At 51.6% G+C, this 19,769-nt stretch overlaps 1 protein-coding gene across 1 annotated transcript; it reads right to left on the bottom strand.

Moving 5' to 3' along the window:
- Positions 1-773: 773 nt before the first annotated feature.
- On the bottom strand, positions 774-17,613 carry LOC119105583 (uncharacterized). Its single transcript, XM_037229044.1, has 5 exons — positions 17,595-17,613; positions 12,544-12,654; positions 5,089-5,206; positions 4,584-4,722; positions 774-956 (listed from the first exon to the last, which is right to left on the bottom strand). Exons 2-5 carry the CDS (start codon positions 12,584-12,586, stop codon positions 774-776), a joined length of 483 nt encoding a protein of 160 aa, XP_037084939.1. The 5' UTR covers positions 12,587-12,654; positions 17,595-17,613.
- Positions 17,614-19,769: the final 2,156 nt, after the last annotated feature.

Raw genomic sequence — 19,769 nt, 5'->3', positions numbered from 1 at the left:
CACATACTGCAGTCAATTGCTGTTTGTCCCAATCAAGACACTATCATTTGAAAACTTCTCAACCATTTGTACCCTGACCTTACATATGAAGGAGTTAGCATGACAATAACACTAGGCACCTACAGGACACGACTGGATACAAAACTTACCTTATAGTTAGTGATGTGTCACGGTATATGCTACCTAACATACACAAAGTTCAGACAATTGTTCTGTATTTATTTGGCCCAGTACTCCCTCTGCTCACAAGCACTGAGGGGAAGTCAGAGGAGCACTGGGGGAAGAAGCTCAGAACAGCATTAGGGCGGGGGGCTCGGGCCCCTCCGCACGTATGTTAAGTGACACCCCTGATCAAACGACACATATGCAGGGCACTTTTCGAACCACATGAATTATACACCAAAACACGCATAGTAGACGAAACACGATCATCTTACACCCAAGCATTACATCTGGCCACTTTCCCGCTGTCCACCGCGATAGAACTATTCACCTTTTACTGTCAAACTGGACGCGCGCGTCAGTGCAGACATTCAAGATGGATGATGGCCACGCCTTCCACACCTCAGATACCGCGTCCTGACAATCGCATGCTGGTTTTCTGCCAACCGAACGGCACACACACGATACAGCAGCGCAACGTTCCCCTTACCAGCGAGTCAACTCATTGCCTCAGCGGCGCAGCGCTGTGTCCAGCGTCCGTATGTGACAGCCGACCGCGCTCACACCGCCCCACGAGCGGCCGCTCTTCGAACGCGTCCTCTCGCCGCCCGCTAGTCCATCTGCTCCGCGCCGCCTTCGGCGGCGGCGGCGGCGGTGGCCGCGCTGGAGTCGTCGGCAAGCGCGTCCATCTCGGCGATGAGCCAGCGCTGGTGGTCCAGCTCGCGGCACAGCTGGCGGTAGCGTTGCGCCAGCGCCGTGAACTGTTGGCCGGCCGTCTGGTAGGCGGCCAGCTGCTGCTTGGCGGCGCTCAGCCGGCCGTCCAGGCGCGCGCTGTCGGCGCGCACGTGGCGCGCTGCGGAGCGGAGCGCCGCCAGGCACGGCTCGGTGTACGTCTCGCACTGGATCTGCAGCGTCAGCAGCCTGCCGGCGAGGGAAGGCGCGGTCAGGCGCCACCGGCCGCCGGCTGACACCGCTCGCGGTCAGGTCTGCGGTCCGCCTACTCGGAGTACATCAGACTCGTCACTCGCAGTACATCAGACTTGTATGCGCCGAGCGGGGTATTGGTCGGCTGAGAGGACAGCGCACCGCACGTGCACACTAGAGGACACTGCACGCACGGGCTGCGTTAGTCAGGAGAGGGGGCGAAGTTTGTAAAGCTTACACGCAGATGTGTGCGCAGTTATGCGTCACAAAATCTAACATCAGTACGCGTTTTCTGGTGCAGCAATGCACGCTTCACGAGCCATCATTGTTCAATGCAGGGACTTTAGTAAAAACTCCAAAATTGACTAACAGCATATGACCAATTCAACCCTGCACTGACAACCTCACATTCTATGACAGCGGCAAGATAGCTTCAAAAAGGGATTGTACAGCTAAATGTGTCAGGCCACTGTAAACGCCTGGCCACACGCTACCTAATTTTCAGCAGTATTCCTTGTATGTTGCTGGACAAATGGTCAATGGTTTTTCTCTCAAGATCCACCTTGTGTTCCAGCTTGTGTTTGTTTACCTGGAAATGGGACAGCTATGCTAATTACGATGCAAAAAACATAAAAACACACACACACACACACACACACACACACACACACACACGCGCGCGCGCACGCACGCGCGCACGCACGCACGCACGCACGCACGCACGCACGCACGCACGCACGCACGCACGCACGCACGCACGCACACTGCCGCACATTTCATTTTATTCTTCCATGAGGACATGACACCAAATTTGTACCGTCTGCCGTTCTCCTGATGCCCGCTATATTTTTCGTACCCAAACGAGACGGAGGTTGCGCAAGTGATCGTCGACAGCATGCCTGAATGTGAGGAACGGGAAAACATCACCGCAACGCAGTTAAGCGGAAAGATTGGCAGCACACCGCCAGGAATGTCCTTGTATATAGCAAATATTGTACAATCACAGGGCCGTGACAAGTTTTACGGATCTCCATCAACAATACGCTCGTCACTCGCCGCGCGGTTATTGATAAACACAGACCCCTCCGTCATCCACGGCATGCGTCATGACTACGCCTCGTCAAAGACACGCTTGCCATTGTCCTTGCCAAATGCACGCACTACCGTCCCGTAACCCCACCTGGACTACGGACTATCCCGTCGGCTTGCGACGATCGGCCTGCCCTCCACAGACTAGCCCGTTCGTGTTACTATCGCCCATCCCACCCAGCACCAAGCTCTTGACGGGAGCAGCTGGGAACGCCCTCGGCCCGTCTGCCACGCACCAGCCTGAGCAGCATGGTCAGCTGCGCGCCCATCAGCTGGCTCTGGCGCAGCAGCTGGGCGTCGCGCCGCTCCAGCAGCTGGTCCAGCCGGCGCTGCGAGTCGTCGCGCGCGCGCAGCAGCTCCTCCAGCTGGGCGGGCAGCTGGGTCAGCCGCTCCGGGTCCGGCTCCGCGTCTGGTGGCACCGGGGACGGCTCAGGTCGGGCCAAGCGCCGCCGACTCCGCACCGCCTGCAGAGGTGCGGCGTGCGGCGTCGACGAACGACGCGTGGGCCGACAGGTGTCGACCGGTCGGGTCGCTCACTGACCGCGCGGGAGGCGGTTGAGGTACTGTAGAAAAATTCGGAGTCTCTACGCCAAACGGTGGGTAGCACTCCTCTCAGGGTCGACACGTTCGTTGATTAAGCTCATGCCAAAGATATAAATGGTACATCGTCATTGACTCTACGAAGAAGTCGACAATGTGCTCCCCGCATAACCCGCACAATAGATATCTAAGCCAGGCGCAACAACGCTTTCCGGCGGCCCAGCTCTTCAACCAGCGCCTGAGATCTCCAATCTTGACTTCACTCGCCACCTCACAAATCGCCCGTGCCCCCCCCCCCCCCCCCCCCCCCCCCCGCCGCCGCTGTGGCCGCCCAGGCGCACCTTGATGCTCCTGCTGGAGGAGCGGAGCGCATCGGAGCGCCAGCCGCGCCAGCTGCTGGTCCAGCGCACGCGGCAGCCGGCCCAGTGTCTGACGGTGCTCGGCCGACGGCGCCAGCTCGTCCTCTGTCAGCTCGAGCAGAGCGTGCTCGCGGGCGCGGCCGTCGGCGGCCGGCGCCGCCAGCGGCAGCGCGTCGTGGAGCTCGGCCAGCGAGAGGCCTTCCCGCACAGCCTCACGCAGCTGGCGATGCCGATCAGGCCGGGTCAACGACGGCAGTCTAGCTGCGGTTTAATGCAGCGACAGATTCAGTGAGGGATCGGAGTAGGATAAGAAACTAATGCTCAGTAAACACGCTGCGCTGAAAACCGCTGGGGCCAAGACGTTGAACAACTCGAAAGTGTTTATAATTATTACTAAAACAAGTACACACAAGAAACTGCCGTGATGGATATTCGAAACACTCACGCAGCCTGCATGAGCCACACTGCACCATGGTCGGCGCGCCTCTTGACCTCACTTGTGGCCGTCACCTCCTTTATCTCATACGATGGTCGCCGGTCGCCGTGTTGGGTGCTCCCCGATTTCCCCCGATGGCCAGTGTGAGACCGATCTTCCCTCTCAATCTTACCCGGTCGTCGGTGTGGTCAGGGCCCCTGATGGTCGGTGTGGTCAGGGCCCCCTGATGGTCGGTGTGGTCAGGGCCCCCTGATGGTCGGTGTGGTCAGGGCCCCCTGATGGTCGGTGTGGTCAGGGCCCCCTGATGGTCGGTGTGGTCAGGGCCCCCTGATGGTCGGCGTGGTCAGGGCCCCCTGATGGTCGGTGTGGTCAGGGCCCCCTGATGGTCGGTGTGGTCAGGGCCCCCTGATGGTCGGTGTGGTCAGGGCCCCTGATGGTCGGCGTGGTCAGGGCCCCTGATGGTCGGTGTGGTCAGGGCCCCTGATGGTCGGCGTGGTCAGAGCCCCCTGATGGTCGGTGTGGTCAGGGCCCCCTGATGGTCGGTGTGGTCAGTTTTCGCCACCCCTCACCTGGTGATCGGTGTGGTCAGTTCTGCCCCCACCGGGTGGTCGGTGTGGTCAGCTCTCCCCACCCCTCACCTGGTGATCGGTGGGATCAGTTCTCCCCTCACCTGGTGATCGGTGTGGTCAGTTCTCCCCTCACCTGGTGGTCGGTGTGGTCAATTATCCTCTCACCTGGTGATCGGTGTGGTTAGTTCCCCCCCCCCCCCCCCTCTGGTGATCGGTGTGATCAGTTCTCCCCTCACCTGGTGGTCGGTGTGGTCAATTATCCCCTCACCTGGTGATCGGTGTGGTTAGTTCCCCCCCCCCCCCTCTGGTGATCGGTGGGATCAGTTCTCCCCTCACCTGGTGATCGGTGTGGTCAGTTCTCCCCTCACCTGGTGGTCGGTGTGGTCAATTATCCCCTCACCTGGCGATCGGTGTGGTTAGTTCCCCCCCCCCCCCCTCCTCTGGTGATCGGTGTGATCAGTTCTCCCCCCACCTGGTGATCGGTGTGGTCAGTTCTCCCCTCACCTGGTGGTCGGTGTGGTCGCCAGCCGCCGAAAGTCCGGTCGCCATCTCTTCCAGCAGGGTGTGTAGCAGGCGCGTGGCGTGGTAGCCATGCAGCTGCTGCGCCAGCCGCCTCTGCTCCGTCTGCAGCTCGGAAGCCACGCTGTCGAGCCAGGGGACGGAGAGCTGAGAGAGGCACAGGGCCCGCACGGCACCTGAGACTCGACGTTTTCGTGTTCGTTGCGTGTTCTTATAAATACCGGGCGTATAAATCTGACGTCCGAAACTACTAGACTTGAGTCCAATTGCTGGTATGTGTGGTGAGAGTAAGTTTTAAAAATGACACTGTTCGCACCCAGAGATTTTCACAATAACGCACAGCACGAACGTGAAAATCACAGTTCCCTCCGCGTAGCTGCCTCTGCCTCGAAGGTGGGGGTCAGTCGAGGCGCGAATGCCGGAGATGCCACACGCGAGGAGGTCACCTTCGCCTGCACTGAAGCGGGCCGAGGGCCGGTGTGGCGCCCACCTGCGAGAGACACCCGTCTCGTCCACGTGTCTGGCCAGGCTGAGCAGGAGGCGGGCCAGTTCCGGCGTGTCCCGCGCGTCGGCGCGCCGCACGTGCACAAACGGGAACGACAGACGCACTGCCAACACACGACCCCAACGGAGGACAGTCGCAGGCCCGTCCGCGCCGCTCAGGCTGACAAAGATGTCACATAGGGCAGAAAAATGTCCGAACATGAAGATCACAAGACAATAAATTAACCGTAAGTTGGGTGAGTTTTCTCTAGATTGCATAACGGATACATGTTTGACACGGTTGGCCAATACAAGCTCCAAATTATGGCCGTGAGATTTTCTAAATCCACGGTTCCGGCCCCGGACTAGTCTGACGTCAGTCTGACACCCTTCGAGCCAACTCTCAGTGCCAACCTAGATTCGGCAAGGCTTCGTTGCTGTACACACACACGCATCAGCTTTTAACACTGCGTTTTGAATCCCGCTTTCAGTCAGTCCAAGGTCAGTCAGTCAGTCCACATTCAAGTCAGTCCAAACGTTTTTTGGTACTGAAAATAAAAATGATAAGAACATAATAATAACAAGAATATAATAATGACGCAACATAATAATGATGATAAACAGATAAAGCATACAAATAGCTATAAGTGAGCTGGTGTCATCACGTATGATGCTTGCTTTAAAATCTTCAAATGTGGAATATTCCCTTTCAACTAAACGGGTTGCTGCCGAGTGGCGGGTGGTAACCGAGACCCATCAGCGCGCTTCAGAGGTCCCACCTCGGCCATTTGGTCAGCTGCCCAGCCGGCAGTTCACTCACTGCACGTGAGGGGACACAATGGCAAGCCAGACTGCACGTGGCCGGTCGACACACCGGTGCAGTAGCTACGTGCGTTTCAGCGGCTTTGCCAGGCACACACACTCTGCCACCGGCGTCCGCAGAACAACATCCCATCGGAGAGGATGACGTGGAACTGCGCTGTGTGGGTGAGACTCCGGCAAGCATTCTGATCGGGCCAGCAGCGCTCAGTCACGTCCGTGAACTAGTGGCAAAAACACTTATCTATCCCAGCGATACTCGGCACCGATGTTCCAGGAAAATTGAAGTCTTTCAGCGTCGATTTCGCAAGGCGGGCCCTGCATATTGGTGACTTGTGTGTCCGGCTGGAGGCCAGGCAGGGTGGGACGCCAGTACAGCCGATAGTCGCGCGACTGGCATCTGGCTACGTTTTGGATCCCTTCTCGGAGCGGGTGGTATATTTGACCCTGCTTTATACAGGACAGAGTGTATGGGGTTACTCCCCCTCCTTGTCGTGCACGTTCCGCCGTTGGCAACACGATACCGATCCTGGTGAAGAGCCCTGACACGGAGCCGGCGAATCCTACCGTTTCGCACTACATTTAAGAGAACTCAATCGCAACACAGTGGATGAAGTCACGTACCTCCCGACGGTTTAAGCATGTTTGGACAGTCTAGTGGGCTCGCAGATTGCACTTCTTTGCATTTGAGCTCTCCATACTGGCAAGTCCCCGTAGCTCCAAGCAATCGGCAAAACTCGCGTTCAGAACGGAGGATAAACTATGTGAATTCCTGGACGTGCCGCTCGATACGCAGGCCGGCCACCGGTTGCATCACGCGCCTAATGTCGGAGGCGTTACGTGGTCTGCTGGCAGGCATCGTGCTTACATAACATCATCATCATGCCTGGACGACACGACAGGCTCAGATGGCAGCATCGTGGGCGGACAGGCTGTACCAGAACATTTATATTTGCTGTAGTCTGGTTTAGATCGGCTCCGGCCAGCGGGATTGGCAACGAAAAGCTCGGAGGCGGTGCCCAGCCGTCGCCGGATCAAGTTGTTGGAGCACTCTGTATCAGCCTTTGGACTGGAGCCCGGCCCTGCTAAGGTGGGAACCATCAGAAACCGGCTTCAACCGGAAACAACGATGCATGTTCGTCAATTTGCCGGCGTGAGTAACTACTGCAGCGACTTAATACATGACCTGCATCTTCCAGCCGCGCCCTTGCATAAAATTTTCGGCAACGCCTGTTCTCCTGGAACGATCGTAGAGACTAGGCGTTCGAGAGACGCAAGCAAGCTCTGTGCAAGACGACGATTTTGCACCTTCTGGACATGCAGAGCGCCTTTGAGTTCAGCACAGATGCATAAGATGTATACCGGTTTGGAGTGCGGGCTTTCACAACAGAACGCTGATGGAGTCGACAGGCTTGTTTGGTTTGATTCAAAAATGCTTTCGGACAGCGAGAAAAATTGGCACATCCCGGACAATGAGGTTTTGCGTTCATTTTCGCTCTCAGAAGTTCCCAACCTACGCGCTCGGTAAACCATTCCAGTGGTTTATGGATCATTGCGGTCTCCAGTGACTACGAAATACCAAGGATCCCAAAGACGCTATGACAGATGGATCGAGGGGTTGGCGGGATTCCAGCTCATTGCCGATTACCGACAAGGTGACAATAACTATCTGGCCGATGCACTATGCCGGGCGCATGTTCATGCGCCTCAGTCTGCGGCGGACCCCGCCGCTGCCGAGTCACGTCTGACACTGCGGAGGAGCTGGGTGTCGAGCAGTTAGGAGTCGCGCAGCAGGCGGATAAGCCGCTGCGAGATTGGTGTCAGAAGCTCCGGTTCAACAGGGCGCAAGAGAAGACCTGCAGGCAATTAGCGAGGTCGATGGGGAATGACAAAGAACGGGTGAGCGCCTTTTAACCGCAGTCAAATGGAGCAGTTGAACGCGTTCATGAAACGATCGGTTCTTTGCAGCGTAGGAACACACAATGATTTGGTGGAAGCTGGAACAATTACTAAGATTTCGCTCGTTTTTGCTGGTGCCTGGCCACGCCGCTATCAACAAATGTTGGCCAGGAGATATCGCCTAAAACCTCACCAGGGCTCACAAACAAGCGACTACCAGGGGAGACGAGAAGAAGAAGGACGGAGTGTTTAGAATCCAGCAGAGTGGAAATGAAACCCAATACCAAGTGGGAGATAAGGCATTCATGAAGACACCGACGAAGCTGGGAATGTCGGAAAAAATTCAGGTCCGGTGGGCAATCCGTTCGTTGACATCAGTTGTAAACAAGGTAATACGTACCGGATGGAAAAGGAACAGGGCTTTCAGCAGCGAGATATCCGCCATTACGATCAGCTGGAGCCTATGGAAGGTAGGAAGGAGCGACTGCTGATCCAGACTGAAGGAGCAACAACCCCGACAGTACCATACACATCAGGTTTGGCACCAGAAAACGAATAAGCAAATCATCCCAGTGGACAAACAACGGTTCTCTGCGATGAGGAATCGATCTATATTCTGACGACTCTGAAGACACGGATGTAAAGACCAGCAACATGAAGACAACCAACAAGAAGCAGCACAGAAGACGGAGCTACAAGTGGCACCCTGGCGCGGCTCAGTGTCGGGGTACATCACTCTCCAGACGGGTGTGGCGAGTGAACAGTATAAAGCAAGAGGGTGAGGTTGGGGCAGGCGGAAGAGAGCCTAACTGGGAGGGGGATAGTGGCCTCGCCACCTCGCTGGGAGCGCCTCTGCGCGGCGGCTTGACCTTGACCACTCGACCTGGCGGAACAGCACGGAAAACCAGACGGAACGCCAGTCGACTGCAACCAGTGAGTGACGACGATCATGTCAGATCTGCTTGCTCCTTGCTTGAACTTACGCTGAGCCCGCCTCTAAAGATCAACTTCAACGATACGAGTCGTGATCTGTCCGTGGTCCGGTGTTGGATGGCTCCGATGCCTGAGAAACTTGCCCCATCCTACCAATTAAAACACATTCTTCCACGCGCTAGACTGCAGCTGCGTAATCCAGACAGTGACCACCACTTCGCATAAGCCCGAGGAAAGCATAGCGATGAGACGGGTATACATAGATAACATGAGTGTGATAAAATTGATTTTAGATATGCGCAGTTCGCTTCGCCGTTTTGTCAAGCCTTTGGCAATGGAGGTCGGGATACCGTACGAAAAAGGGGAAGGGCAGCAGAGAGCGCAGTGTGCGGTGCTTATTACAAATGTTCAAATGCAAAGAGGCACCACGTATATAAAATGTAGAACTAACACATTGTGGAACACATAATAGGGATTTGCAGCCGTAGACACAAAATGGGACGCAATCAGACCTACACGGAAAAGGTGACAGACAGGGGCGCAGGCATAAATGTAAATGATGAATCACGAAAAAAATGACCACTTGAGGCGGCGGGGCGTGCCCTAACTGTAGTTCTTAAGTTTGTATGTATTTATGGTAGGTAATTGAGAGCGCAGATGGCCCATCATGCGTCTCATAGTCTGTTGTGCGCAACCAAGCATATGCATGACGAGGCTGACTGTACGGTTCAGTTATGCCGAATCACAAAGTACACTGTATTGCATGTTGTGTACCGTTACCACGCTTTTTATGGTGTTGACAGCCCATGTAGACGGTTCGACTGCCAATAGTCATTTTATTTCCAGCAAAACTGAAAGGGAATAGTCCACAGTTGAAGATATTAAAGTAAGCATGATATATAATTAAATGAGCTCACTTGTAACTATTGGTTTGCTTTTAAAGCGAACATTCCAAATGTGACGATATTGAAGCACGCATCAGATGTGATGAACTGGGCTTACTTACAACTATTGGTATACTTTTAGGTAGAAAAGCTTGCTCTAGATAGTGCAATGTCTCAATTCCGCAACAAATAAAATTAAAGGAAATGTCTCACATCTGATGATATCGGAGCAAGCCTCAGCCATGGTGAAACAAGCTCACTTATCATGACTATTGGTACATTTTCTACGAGGAAAAGACTGCTCTAGGCAGCACAATTCTCTCTTCAGTAAATATGCTCCTTAATACGTCATGACTTGATTACGTTATCGTACCTTGCACAACACTGAGAGGCAATGTGCGGCCGCTGTATATAAAAATCGCGCCCACAAATGCTAGACATGAACGCCCCGACAATTACATTTTTCTTGGCCTTCACCGCCGCATGGCTTATAGAATGGAAGGAAATGAATGACGTCATTATGATATCATGAATGCCAAGGTAACTTTAAAATGCTCTCCCCGATATGCGTTTCCCTACTTTGGCGGGCGTGTAGCGCAGAAACCAAAAGGGGCCTGGTCTTAAGAGGGGCAGGATTATAAACAGCACCGAAAGGTCTTCAAGATGACTATTTCAGTTCAAAACCCCATATAAGTGTGGAACACTCCCTTTAATGTGGCATTATCGGTGACGTCATCATGCCTCGCGCAGCAATCATTGGGAGCCAATTGACGGCCGTTATTATTTGGAAATCGTGCTCACGAACGCCAGAAAAGAACCACTCGACAACTGCGTTCTTGTCTTAACCGCCAGCGCCGCATGACCAGCAGAATGACCAAATTTGAATGGCGTTATTATGGCATCATGGATACCTGGGTAACATTGAAAAAGTCTGCATGAAATAGTGCGCACATTCTCGCGGGCGCATAGCTTGGAAACTAGATGGTTTTCGATCTTGAGGAGAAAAGGACTGTGAGCTGCACTGAATGATCTTCAAGAGGCCTAGTTCGGCTCAAAACCTCACACAAATGTTGAACACCCCTCTTAAATTCGAATGCAACGCCAGCAGAGAGCAGGTTAGCCAGTTGACAACAACATTGCGAAGATCGTTAACGGGAGTGTTCCACGTTTATATGGGGTTTTGATCTGAAACAGCCACCTTGAAGAACTTACGGTGCTGTTAACAATTCTGTTAAGACGGTTAACAAGTCTGTTAACCGTCTTAAGACTTAAGTCCCTCTAGATTCTCAGCTATACGCCCGCGAAAATGGGGAAAGGCGTGCGGGGGGAAAGTATTTCAAAGTCAACATGAAATTCCCATACTGTCATTCCATGAGCCATGCGGCGATCAAGGCCAAGAAAAATTCATATCTGGCATTTGTGAGCGCCATTTCCAGACATAACGGTCGTCAATTGGCTATCAACCAGTGTTGTGCAGGGCACTATGACGTGATCAAACGACGACCCATTGAGGAGCATGTTTACTACACAGTGAATTGTGCTGTCTAGAACAGTCTTTTCCACTCAAAATATACCACAAGTTATCAGTGAGCTAGTAGCATCATGCCTGATGATTGCTTTAATATGTTCAAATGTGAGACATTCTCTTTCAACATGATGTATGATCGGAGGGTACAGATGTGTTCAGCCAGTGGCAGGAGCGGAGCAAGACCGCACCGATACGCAGCTAGCTAGCACGCTCGTGCAAGTTCCGCGAGCTTCCCCTGTCTGCCGTGAAAATATTGTTATATGCATGCGGACACACACGCATGAACGTCCCCCCCCCCTTCCCACCCATTCTACTAACTCAACAAACAGGTGTGGCCATAACAATCAAGTGGGGAAAGCCGGTCTCCAATTGTGCATACTGTATCCCACATAACCAAACGCATGCGTACCTGCCATTACTACTCATCTACACAGAGGAACGGAGCAGCAACTGGTGTCAATGAATGTTTGGAACCAACGGTTACACCGTTGAGTCATAGTCAGAAAGCACATCGACGAATTTTAGCCAGGCAATTCCCTTCCATGGAGCGTAGTAGACACGGGGTTGCGTTATAATCAAATTGATGATGGTGGGGCTTAGGCTCCCTCATGGTAAAGAACCTATGCTGGGACCGAATGTAGGACCACCAGCCGTCGGGCATTCCAGGTGGTTCGTACTAACGATGTTCCACTATACTTATCACGTGATCATGGGTTGAACAATGGGTCGACTAAGCCATTTGTTGGCGAGAAGGAAATGTGGTATTGTTGTGCCATATAGCGGCAGGACTCCAAAGAAGTATACCACTGTGGAGCGATCTAACGGCATGAATCAGAAATGGCTTTGGACGTCGAGCTCGCTGGAGGTTGTGAGCATTGGATGTTATGACTTCGGACGTTGCAAGCTTAGGTCCTATGAACTACGACAATGGGCACGAAATAACACCATTTTAGATGTCATGAACGCTGGGTGGTACGATTTTGGAAGATATGAACACTGGACGCTGCGATCTTGGACGTTCTGATAGCTCCCCTTCGTGACATTCTGATTTTCCAAACCCTATGGAAGTGCTGGCCGACGTTCCAGGCTCCATGCCCCCACAAACAATAATACAAAAAATTACATTCGTGCAGCCTGTGCACTGTGTTATGCAGGTTGATTTTATAAATATTTGCCATCAAAATGATAAAGTTGATTTAATACGACAAGCAAACTGTTTCCTATGGAACAGTAAGAAACAACACACTTCTGGGGTAAAGGTTTTCAAATACATGCCAATGCTCTCAAAACCGCAACGGTTGCTTAAAAACTAACACGGTAATAGACCTGAAGCATCCCAAATCCATCAGCCGTCCCTATAAGATCCATGTAACTTTTTCACCGTCAGCCAAACACTCACACCTCTCGTAGATGTCGTCCACACTCATGTCGCTGCCCGCCATGACGATACCGGTAGGAGGTCACAGACCCCGTGACCCCGAACCACCCCCGCAGCTGTCCGTAAACAGGTCTGAAAAATAACAAACAGCGCAATTTGAGAAAAAAATATGATTGGCCAACCACCAGTTTATCCATATTTGGATTGCAACGCCAGGCGACGATTGCAGCAATGGACTCCACATTGTCATTTATCGCATGTGTTATTGTCCAACCTGAGGATTTTCATGGCGAATGATGGGGGTACGCGAATAAGTAAAGCGAACTTTTAAGTTGTGCTTCTTTTGTGAACAAGTAACCTGAATGGAAGTTGAGCAGCTCTGTGCACATATTTCGGGATGCCTGTACCTGTCATTGCCTAGACCGTGGCAATGTGCTCGACCCGAGCAACGGCCACCTTCACGACGCGTCCACACCGGTTCGCAAGAGGCAAGGGGACCCGAGAGTCGTTTAAGTTGTCAGAAAGCACGCGATCCCACGCTTAGGGTAGCGGTTTTCGCGGTTGGGCTTCCCTGCGCCCATGTCCATCCCGGGTGCCGCGTTGCGAGGTGAACCAACGTGGCGAATTGATGGTTTTTCCCTCAGGTGTGTTACGGCCCGTTTTGACGCGATTTATCAAGTCATGCCTTCGATCGCCAACAGCTGCTTGGTTAAAAATGACTTCCATGGACCCATTCCCCAGCCCAAGGAATTTTCGAGCAGGGCACCCTCTCATATCCCAATATCCCAATACTGTGTTACAATATCGATGGTACCGGTAACGGCTAAGACCAACTGGCGAATTGTCCAAGGTCGGTCCCCATGCTATCTGGGAGTGAACGGCGTCTCTCCGATGCTCACCGCGGGTTTCCCCCACGCCGCAAAAACAAGTCCTGCCCTGATTCATATCACTGACCGACTTCTTGACGTTCCGGGGAAAGTGAAACTTCTCCGATTGTCTGACTTTAATTTTTTTTTGTGTCATTGACCTAATTATTGACGAAGCCACCATGCAACACATTCGAAATACACACACAAATATGCAATGTGTTAGTGCCACTGGCCACCCCAAATGACAATGGAAACATTAGCTCTTAAGAGCCACCTAGGGTGGCTCTGCTGACACCCTGAGGCTATATGCAAAGTGCATTTCCGTCTCCGTGGCTTATGGAACTAGACCCGTAACCCAGTAGTGGTAACGGCTGCGAGTCCCAGAGCGGATGCATTGTTCGGCCCGCTCAAATGAAACTGGCCGACGACGATTAAACCCGGGCCCAAGGTTACCGTGTCGCGAAATTGCGCGTCCCGCATAGCCCTTCACATGCTTGTCTGGCGAAAGGGCTGATTGAAAATTATCTTACAACTGGATGACACAACTTGGGTGGTCCGTTCAGGGCGCACGCACTCGCTATGCTTAGCGGGTGCGCAGAGACCGAAGTCACCCATGCAAACCATTGGGAATAAATATACAGCAAACAAAGCAGCTACCGTCAGGGTCTTTTCTGAGCAGTATCAAAAAATTGGGGCCTTGCTGCCCGGAATTGTGAAGTATGAAGCACTACACCGATGACACCCAGCCCAAAGTCACCTGTCGGAAGTAGCATAAGTGCAACAGTGGCGCGACTGGGGCCGACACTGCGCTTTTCATGCGATTGGCTCGGTGCCACAGGACAGATCGTCAACGTTGGGAAGATGCAGCTTGTGGGCTTTGGCAGGCGTCAAAACAAATGGGGTTTCTGGATATTGGTGCCAGATCGAGGCCGAGGCCTATGAGAGCTTGCTCTGGCCCATAGAAGTCTAATTTCCACGTGAAGAGGGACCATTCTAACTCGTAGAGGGCGATTATTAACATACGCTCGGTTGGGGTTCAAATTGACCTCCCTAAGGTTTTTCCGTAATTGTTTCCGAACGGCGTGGCGTAGCCACGTCAGATTTTGCACAGCTGTAGACAACTGAACAGCAGATCGTGTGGTATCAAAAAATTGGATGTACCTTGTATGGTCGCTGGCCCACCGTAGGCCCAAATCAGGCCATGGATTCAGCTAAGTCAATTTCAAGGGAATCGTTTAATTTAAAAGGGAAGCAACGGAGTGTTCGACGAAGTCATAAACCTCTAAGATACTTTCTTTGGCAGCACAACAAATGAAAGACCAAATTCCATTGACCTAGGGTCAGATATGAAGGTCAGACCAATGTCAAAACCAACCTGTTTTATTACTCCACGGCTTGCTGATACAGTTTCCGGTGCTCATTTCAAATTTATCGATAACATAAACTGAATTGGACATCTTTCGTGGGCTTTTTATAGGTCAGAGTAGGCCACTGACCTAAAATGACCGAAGTCAACATTTCGTTTTTAGGAACATGCTGCCTAGCTTACTCTTTGTTGCATATTCAAATGCAAAACTCAAAACAGCCTTCCATGATTTTGGTTACCATGACCCTCGAAACATCAAACAAGGTCACTGACCTCGAATGAGCATGTGACCTTCTGCTTAGAAGAGGTATCTAGGTTCTGGGGACACTTCAGAGACCAACTTGGAGTTTGACATTGTCTGACCTTATTTGACCCGAAGGGCGTGACCTTGGAGGCTTCAATTTTGACCTAAGTGAGTTCACGTACAGGCCAACACACCCCATGAATCTGGTGTCTCTAGCCCTCTTAGCCCCAGAGATCTCAGAGGGGAGGGGGTCAAATTGGTTCCCACCCGAGCAAAGGATATCCAACCGGCCACTCGGGCGCGTAACTGCGAAGAGTCTACTTTGTCCTCCAGAAAGCCCATTCTGACCCTATGGGGCCGTTCTGACATAGGAGCCATTCCGGCTTGTAGTGGGCCCACTATACCAACTTAGGGGCCCATCTTGATGTTTTGTAGCTTGCCCCCCCCCCCCCCCCCCTCCGGACTTGAACATAGTTTCCGCGCCCCGGGGTGCAGTCACCACCAATTTCAACACACAATCTTTACTGCTGAGCATTATATGTTGCAAAAGTTCTTTCACACAGCCATACTTCAAACCTTTCTTGCACAAAAAGAAGTAAAAACAAAGTGCATTTTAACCTGACCTGAGGTCAACAAATTTAAATAAGAGCTTCAGCACACCAATGTCTGGGGAGTGTCACAAACACAGTTTGAAAACTCTTCTCACATGAAACAAGACTTAAGAAAGGGGGGTTACAGGTCCTCTATTCTTAGGTGTTGCCACAGGTCATACAATTACATCCACTTTGGCACCTAATTCCTATGTGACCCAACATTCTGCATTCTATGCCAAATCATAGCATGGGGGATGCACATGGCATGCCATGTAATTTAGTTCCAGCTTGCCTGGGCAGGTTGGTCTGTCAAAACACAGCAAGACAGTGGAGGCATTTTTGACCTTCTTGTTTTTCTAGTGAACCTTTTGGTTCCTGACACCCCAAACTCCTGAAACCAGTCAACAATCTCACTTTCAATCAAGTGCAGGTCATTGGCATGTGTGGTTCCCTTTGAAGTGTTCATGCCGACATCTGGCTGCACATCATGTTGATTACCCTGGAAGAACATGGCTTTCAGAAACATTTCAGTCTGAGCTTTAGTTTTGTCTTTGTGCTTCATTTCTAAGTGTGTGCTCATACCTACAGTACCTTTTAAAGCTGTGGAGCAGATGAAAAGTTATTTGTATTGACAGTTCTATTCTAAAGGTATGAGCCCCACTGAGTTCTTCAAAGCAAATGCATGGAACATTGTGCACCTGTTACATAATTTCCAAGGGCACATGATGACAAACTTATGATTAAAATATGCAAGCTACTGTAATATAAATAGGAACATCTGGCACATTGTAGTTGGTGCAGCTACCTACCAGCCAACACAGAATCTTTCTCACCCAACAGGCAGATGCTCAGGCAATGTGACACCCACCTAACCATCTAATGACCTTGGTGTATTCAATTTGGGACCAGGGGTATAGTTTCCTATTGAGCTGCATGGAACTCTATTCCCTCCCCCAGCCCTGAAGAGAAATTTGGTTAAATTCAGGCCAAAACAGGGCTTACACTATTTACTTGAGTTTAAAACCTTCTCTGCTCACTATGTTCCCTAAACTTATGCACAAAACTACATGCCTGGACTGCTGTATGATTGGGACCCACAAGGGCAATGCAGCTGAAGCAGAGAAATTATTTCATCCTCATAGAGCTGCCCACCCCTACATGGTTAGTAAATATCCACTGTACCTACATAGCAACAATGATTCTGATACAATACTGTCCTCAGTGTGCAACATTGAGCTGAATCATATATAGTTTTATTTTTATTTTTGACCCAATGCAATGTCACCACTAGACATGGTTCCCACGCCACTCTTCTACGCACCCTCCTCTAACTGAACTCAAAACTCACATGCCACAGAAATTGTGCACACAGGAGAGCAGTCTTCAAGAAAAGAGCCACCGCCAGTTAGTCCTCAGTCTTAATATTGCTATCCAAAGATCTTAACAATTTTCTAGAAAACATTCATTGCTAAAACCCAGCACAACTGAAAGGTTGAAAAGTTCAAAAATCTCATACAGTTATTCAGTTGAAAACCAATATGGCAGCCTAAAAAAACAACAGAAGGCCTGATTTAGCCCAACCAAACTTTGGTGGTGGTGTTCAGTAATGGACAGAAAAATACTTCAGTGGTTGTCCATATTATGGCTTGGTTCTTAGGTATGAACCAGGGTTTCCCAGATGACCCGACAAGGAATCTCTCATTTTCTTCATATCAACAAGCCAACTTGATAGGTCGATAGGACCTATCAATTCCACAACGGACCACACACACACACACACACACACACACACATACTCGCATACACACACGCACACGCGCGCGGGCGCATAAACAAACTATCACTCCTGTCTAAATCCTATTTATCCAATTATATAAAGGTAACACTCCAACACCTTGCTAAAAACACACTCAGTGTCTTTTGAAGTCTCTAATACCAAGTTGAAAACAGCTCTCAGCAACCTTCACAAAAACTCTTCCGCGACCAAACGCAGGCCCCACCAGCTCGACGTCATCCACGAAGTCGCTGAGACGATTCAATTACAAATTGAGCGCTAGACATACGCCGCTGTCGCGTCATGGCTCGTCTTCCGCAGTCAGTAAGCCAGTGTACATCAAATACCAAAATATTTGGTAGTTTCCGTATATGCGAACATTTGGGCAGTTGACAATTGTGATGGCTAGTGGAGTGCATGGCCCCAGAACAGTGGCGTGATGGTCAGAGATGTAAATTTTTGTACATTATTGGGGCTGAACCGAAGGTTCGACAACCAACCCCCGCCCACCTTGCCCCGAAATATGGAGTGTACCCGAGCAGGTTATCAGATGACCCCAGTAAGAGCGCAGGGCCCTAAATTCAAACATCAAGATCCAATGTACAGGGCACCCGAACAATCCAGTTTGGCCGAAGAGGTGAACAAAGCGGGCCCCGACAAGTGCGTAGGGCCCCATTCAAGTAGGACGTGCCCAAGACCCCATGGAGAGGGCGCCCGAATGATCAAATGTGCCCGAGTACCTTATCAGATAGGCCCCCGACAAGAGCGAAGAACATGCAAATAAAATGTACCCAAGACCCCGTGTGGAGGGCCCCCGAAAGATCGGGTGTATCCGAGCAGGCTATCAGATGTCCCCGACAAGAGCGTAGGGCCCTACACTAAAGCACCCAATGTGCATGGCTCCCAAACAATCCAGTGTGCCGGAGCAGGTTAACAGATGGGGCCCTGACAAGTGTGCAGCGCCCTCCATTCAAATAGGGAGTACCCAAGACACAATTTGGAGGGCCGGACCGATCGAGTGTGCATAAGCAGGTTAACAAATGGGGCCCCCGACAAGAGCGTAGAGCCCTAAGCAAGCGACATAGAACTGTAAACGCTCTAGAGCAATGCAGAGGGCCCGTGAGTATGTCGCGAGTGTTTCGGTAGCTGAACTGAGACCAACGTAAAGGGACCCCGAGCAACCGGGAATAGCCCGACACGTTAACATATGGGCCCCGACTATAACCCACAGAGCATTTCTGGCGAATAAAAAAATCCGTGGAAGGCCCTTGACTGACAAGAGCGCCCCGGCACGCTGGCAGGAAGGGCGCAGCAACAGTGCAGGGCCCTCTGAGCAAACGCAAAGAAGTCAGGGAAAACGTGGAAGGCTCCTTAACGGTCGGGATGACCCTGCAAGCTGGCATATAGGTCCTCCGGAAACAACACAGTGCCACTGAACAGCGTAATAACGCTTACAAGTTCCAATTACCAACTCTTTCAGTCGTTGAATATTTTTTCTCTCTTCTCGTGACGCTTCACTTTGCTTGCAACTGTTCTTGGTGGCCTGGAAACCCAAAGATGTTCCAATTCCTCTTGCGTTTTGTGTCAAAAAACTGCATCTGTTCGTCGACTATGGGGCCCACTCGAAGCCTATGAGTCCCTTCGAGGCCCCGCGGGGGATGGACCCGTGGCCATCCACCCACCCACCTGGATCTGCCTCCGCCTTGTCCTAGGAACCATAAACCTGGTATTTATGACCATTATTCATCACATTATATTTGTAGGTACCCGTAATGTCCCATTTCTCGGCCGGCTATAGCCCCCTTTGGAGCCCACGAGGCCCTTCGGGGCCCAAGGGGGGCATGGTCCCGTGGCCACCCCCTCTGGTTCCGCTCCTGGGTGATTGGGATTTTGTCGCACTTTTGTTATACATTGTAATGTGTGTCTCATTCGTTGAAGAGCGAGAGGCATGACGTGGGCATCCACTTGAAGCGGCAAAATTGGGGCCCACTTCAAGTGGGCCCCAAGTGTGCAAGTACAACGTTTGGTTGGCTGCACTGTGCCGTGACCTGGAGAGTGCATCTAAAGAAGTTTAGTCTCTCAAGGCATTTGGAGCGAGCGTACTCCATGCGCTGTCACACCGACAAATCTTGGGTCAAGTACGATGCGAAGAAATGTGAAAGACGAAGCGAAAGGAATGTAATGTCCATCTGATCGTAGCCGAAAAATAGGAGTGCCACGCATATCTTTGCGGAAAATCATAGCCGCGGACTTAGGAGCGGAGAACCTGAACCCGTGACGCTCTGACCATTGCTACACCTCGTTCTGGGCGGCTCGGAGCCGTGGCGCGAGTGGTCATACTCGTCATCCGAGCATCAGATGGCGCTGCGTCCGCAAAATGTGGGAAGAAGAATTGCTCGGT

The sequence above is a fragment of the Pollicipes pollicipes genome, unplaced genomic scaffold (assembly GCF_011947565.3).
Source record: "Pollicipes pollicipes isolate AB1234 unplaced genomic scaffold, Ppol_2.1 Scaffold_6138;HRSCAF=7277_pilon_pilon_pilon, whole genome shotgun sequence".
Lineage (NCBI taxonomy): Eukaryota > Metazoa > Arthropoda > Thecostraca > Pollicipedomorpha > Pollicipedidae > Pollicipes > Pollicipes pollicipes.
This window is presented reverse-complemented; position numbering and strand designations above follow the sequence as displayed.

Excerpts from the sequence above, each read along its gene's own strand:
- LOC119105583 (XM_037229044.1), bottom strand. The coding sequence starts at position 12,586 with ATGGCGGGCAGCGACATGAGTGTGGACGACATCTACGAGAGGT. Across the intron at positions 5,207-12,543 it reads GGACGACATCTACGAGAGGT|TGCGTCTGTCGTTCCCGTTT; the intron begins GTGAGTGTTTGG and ends GTGTGTTGGCAG. Across the intron at positions 957-4,583 it reads GCGACCACACCGACCACCAG|CAGCTGGCCGCCTACCAGAC; the intron begins GTGAGGGGAGAA and ends GCCGCCAAGCAG.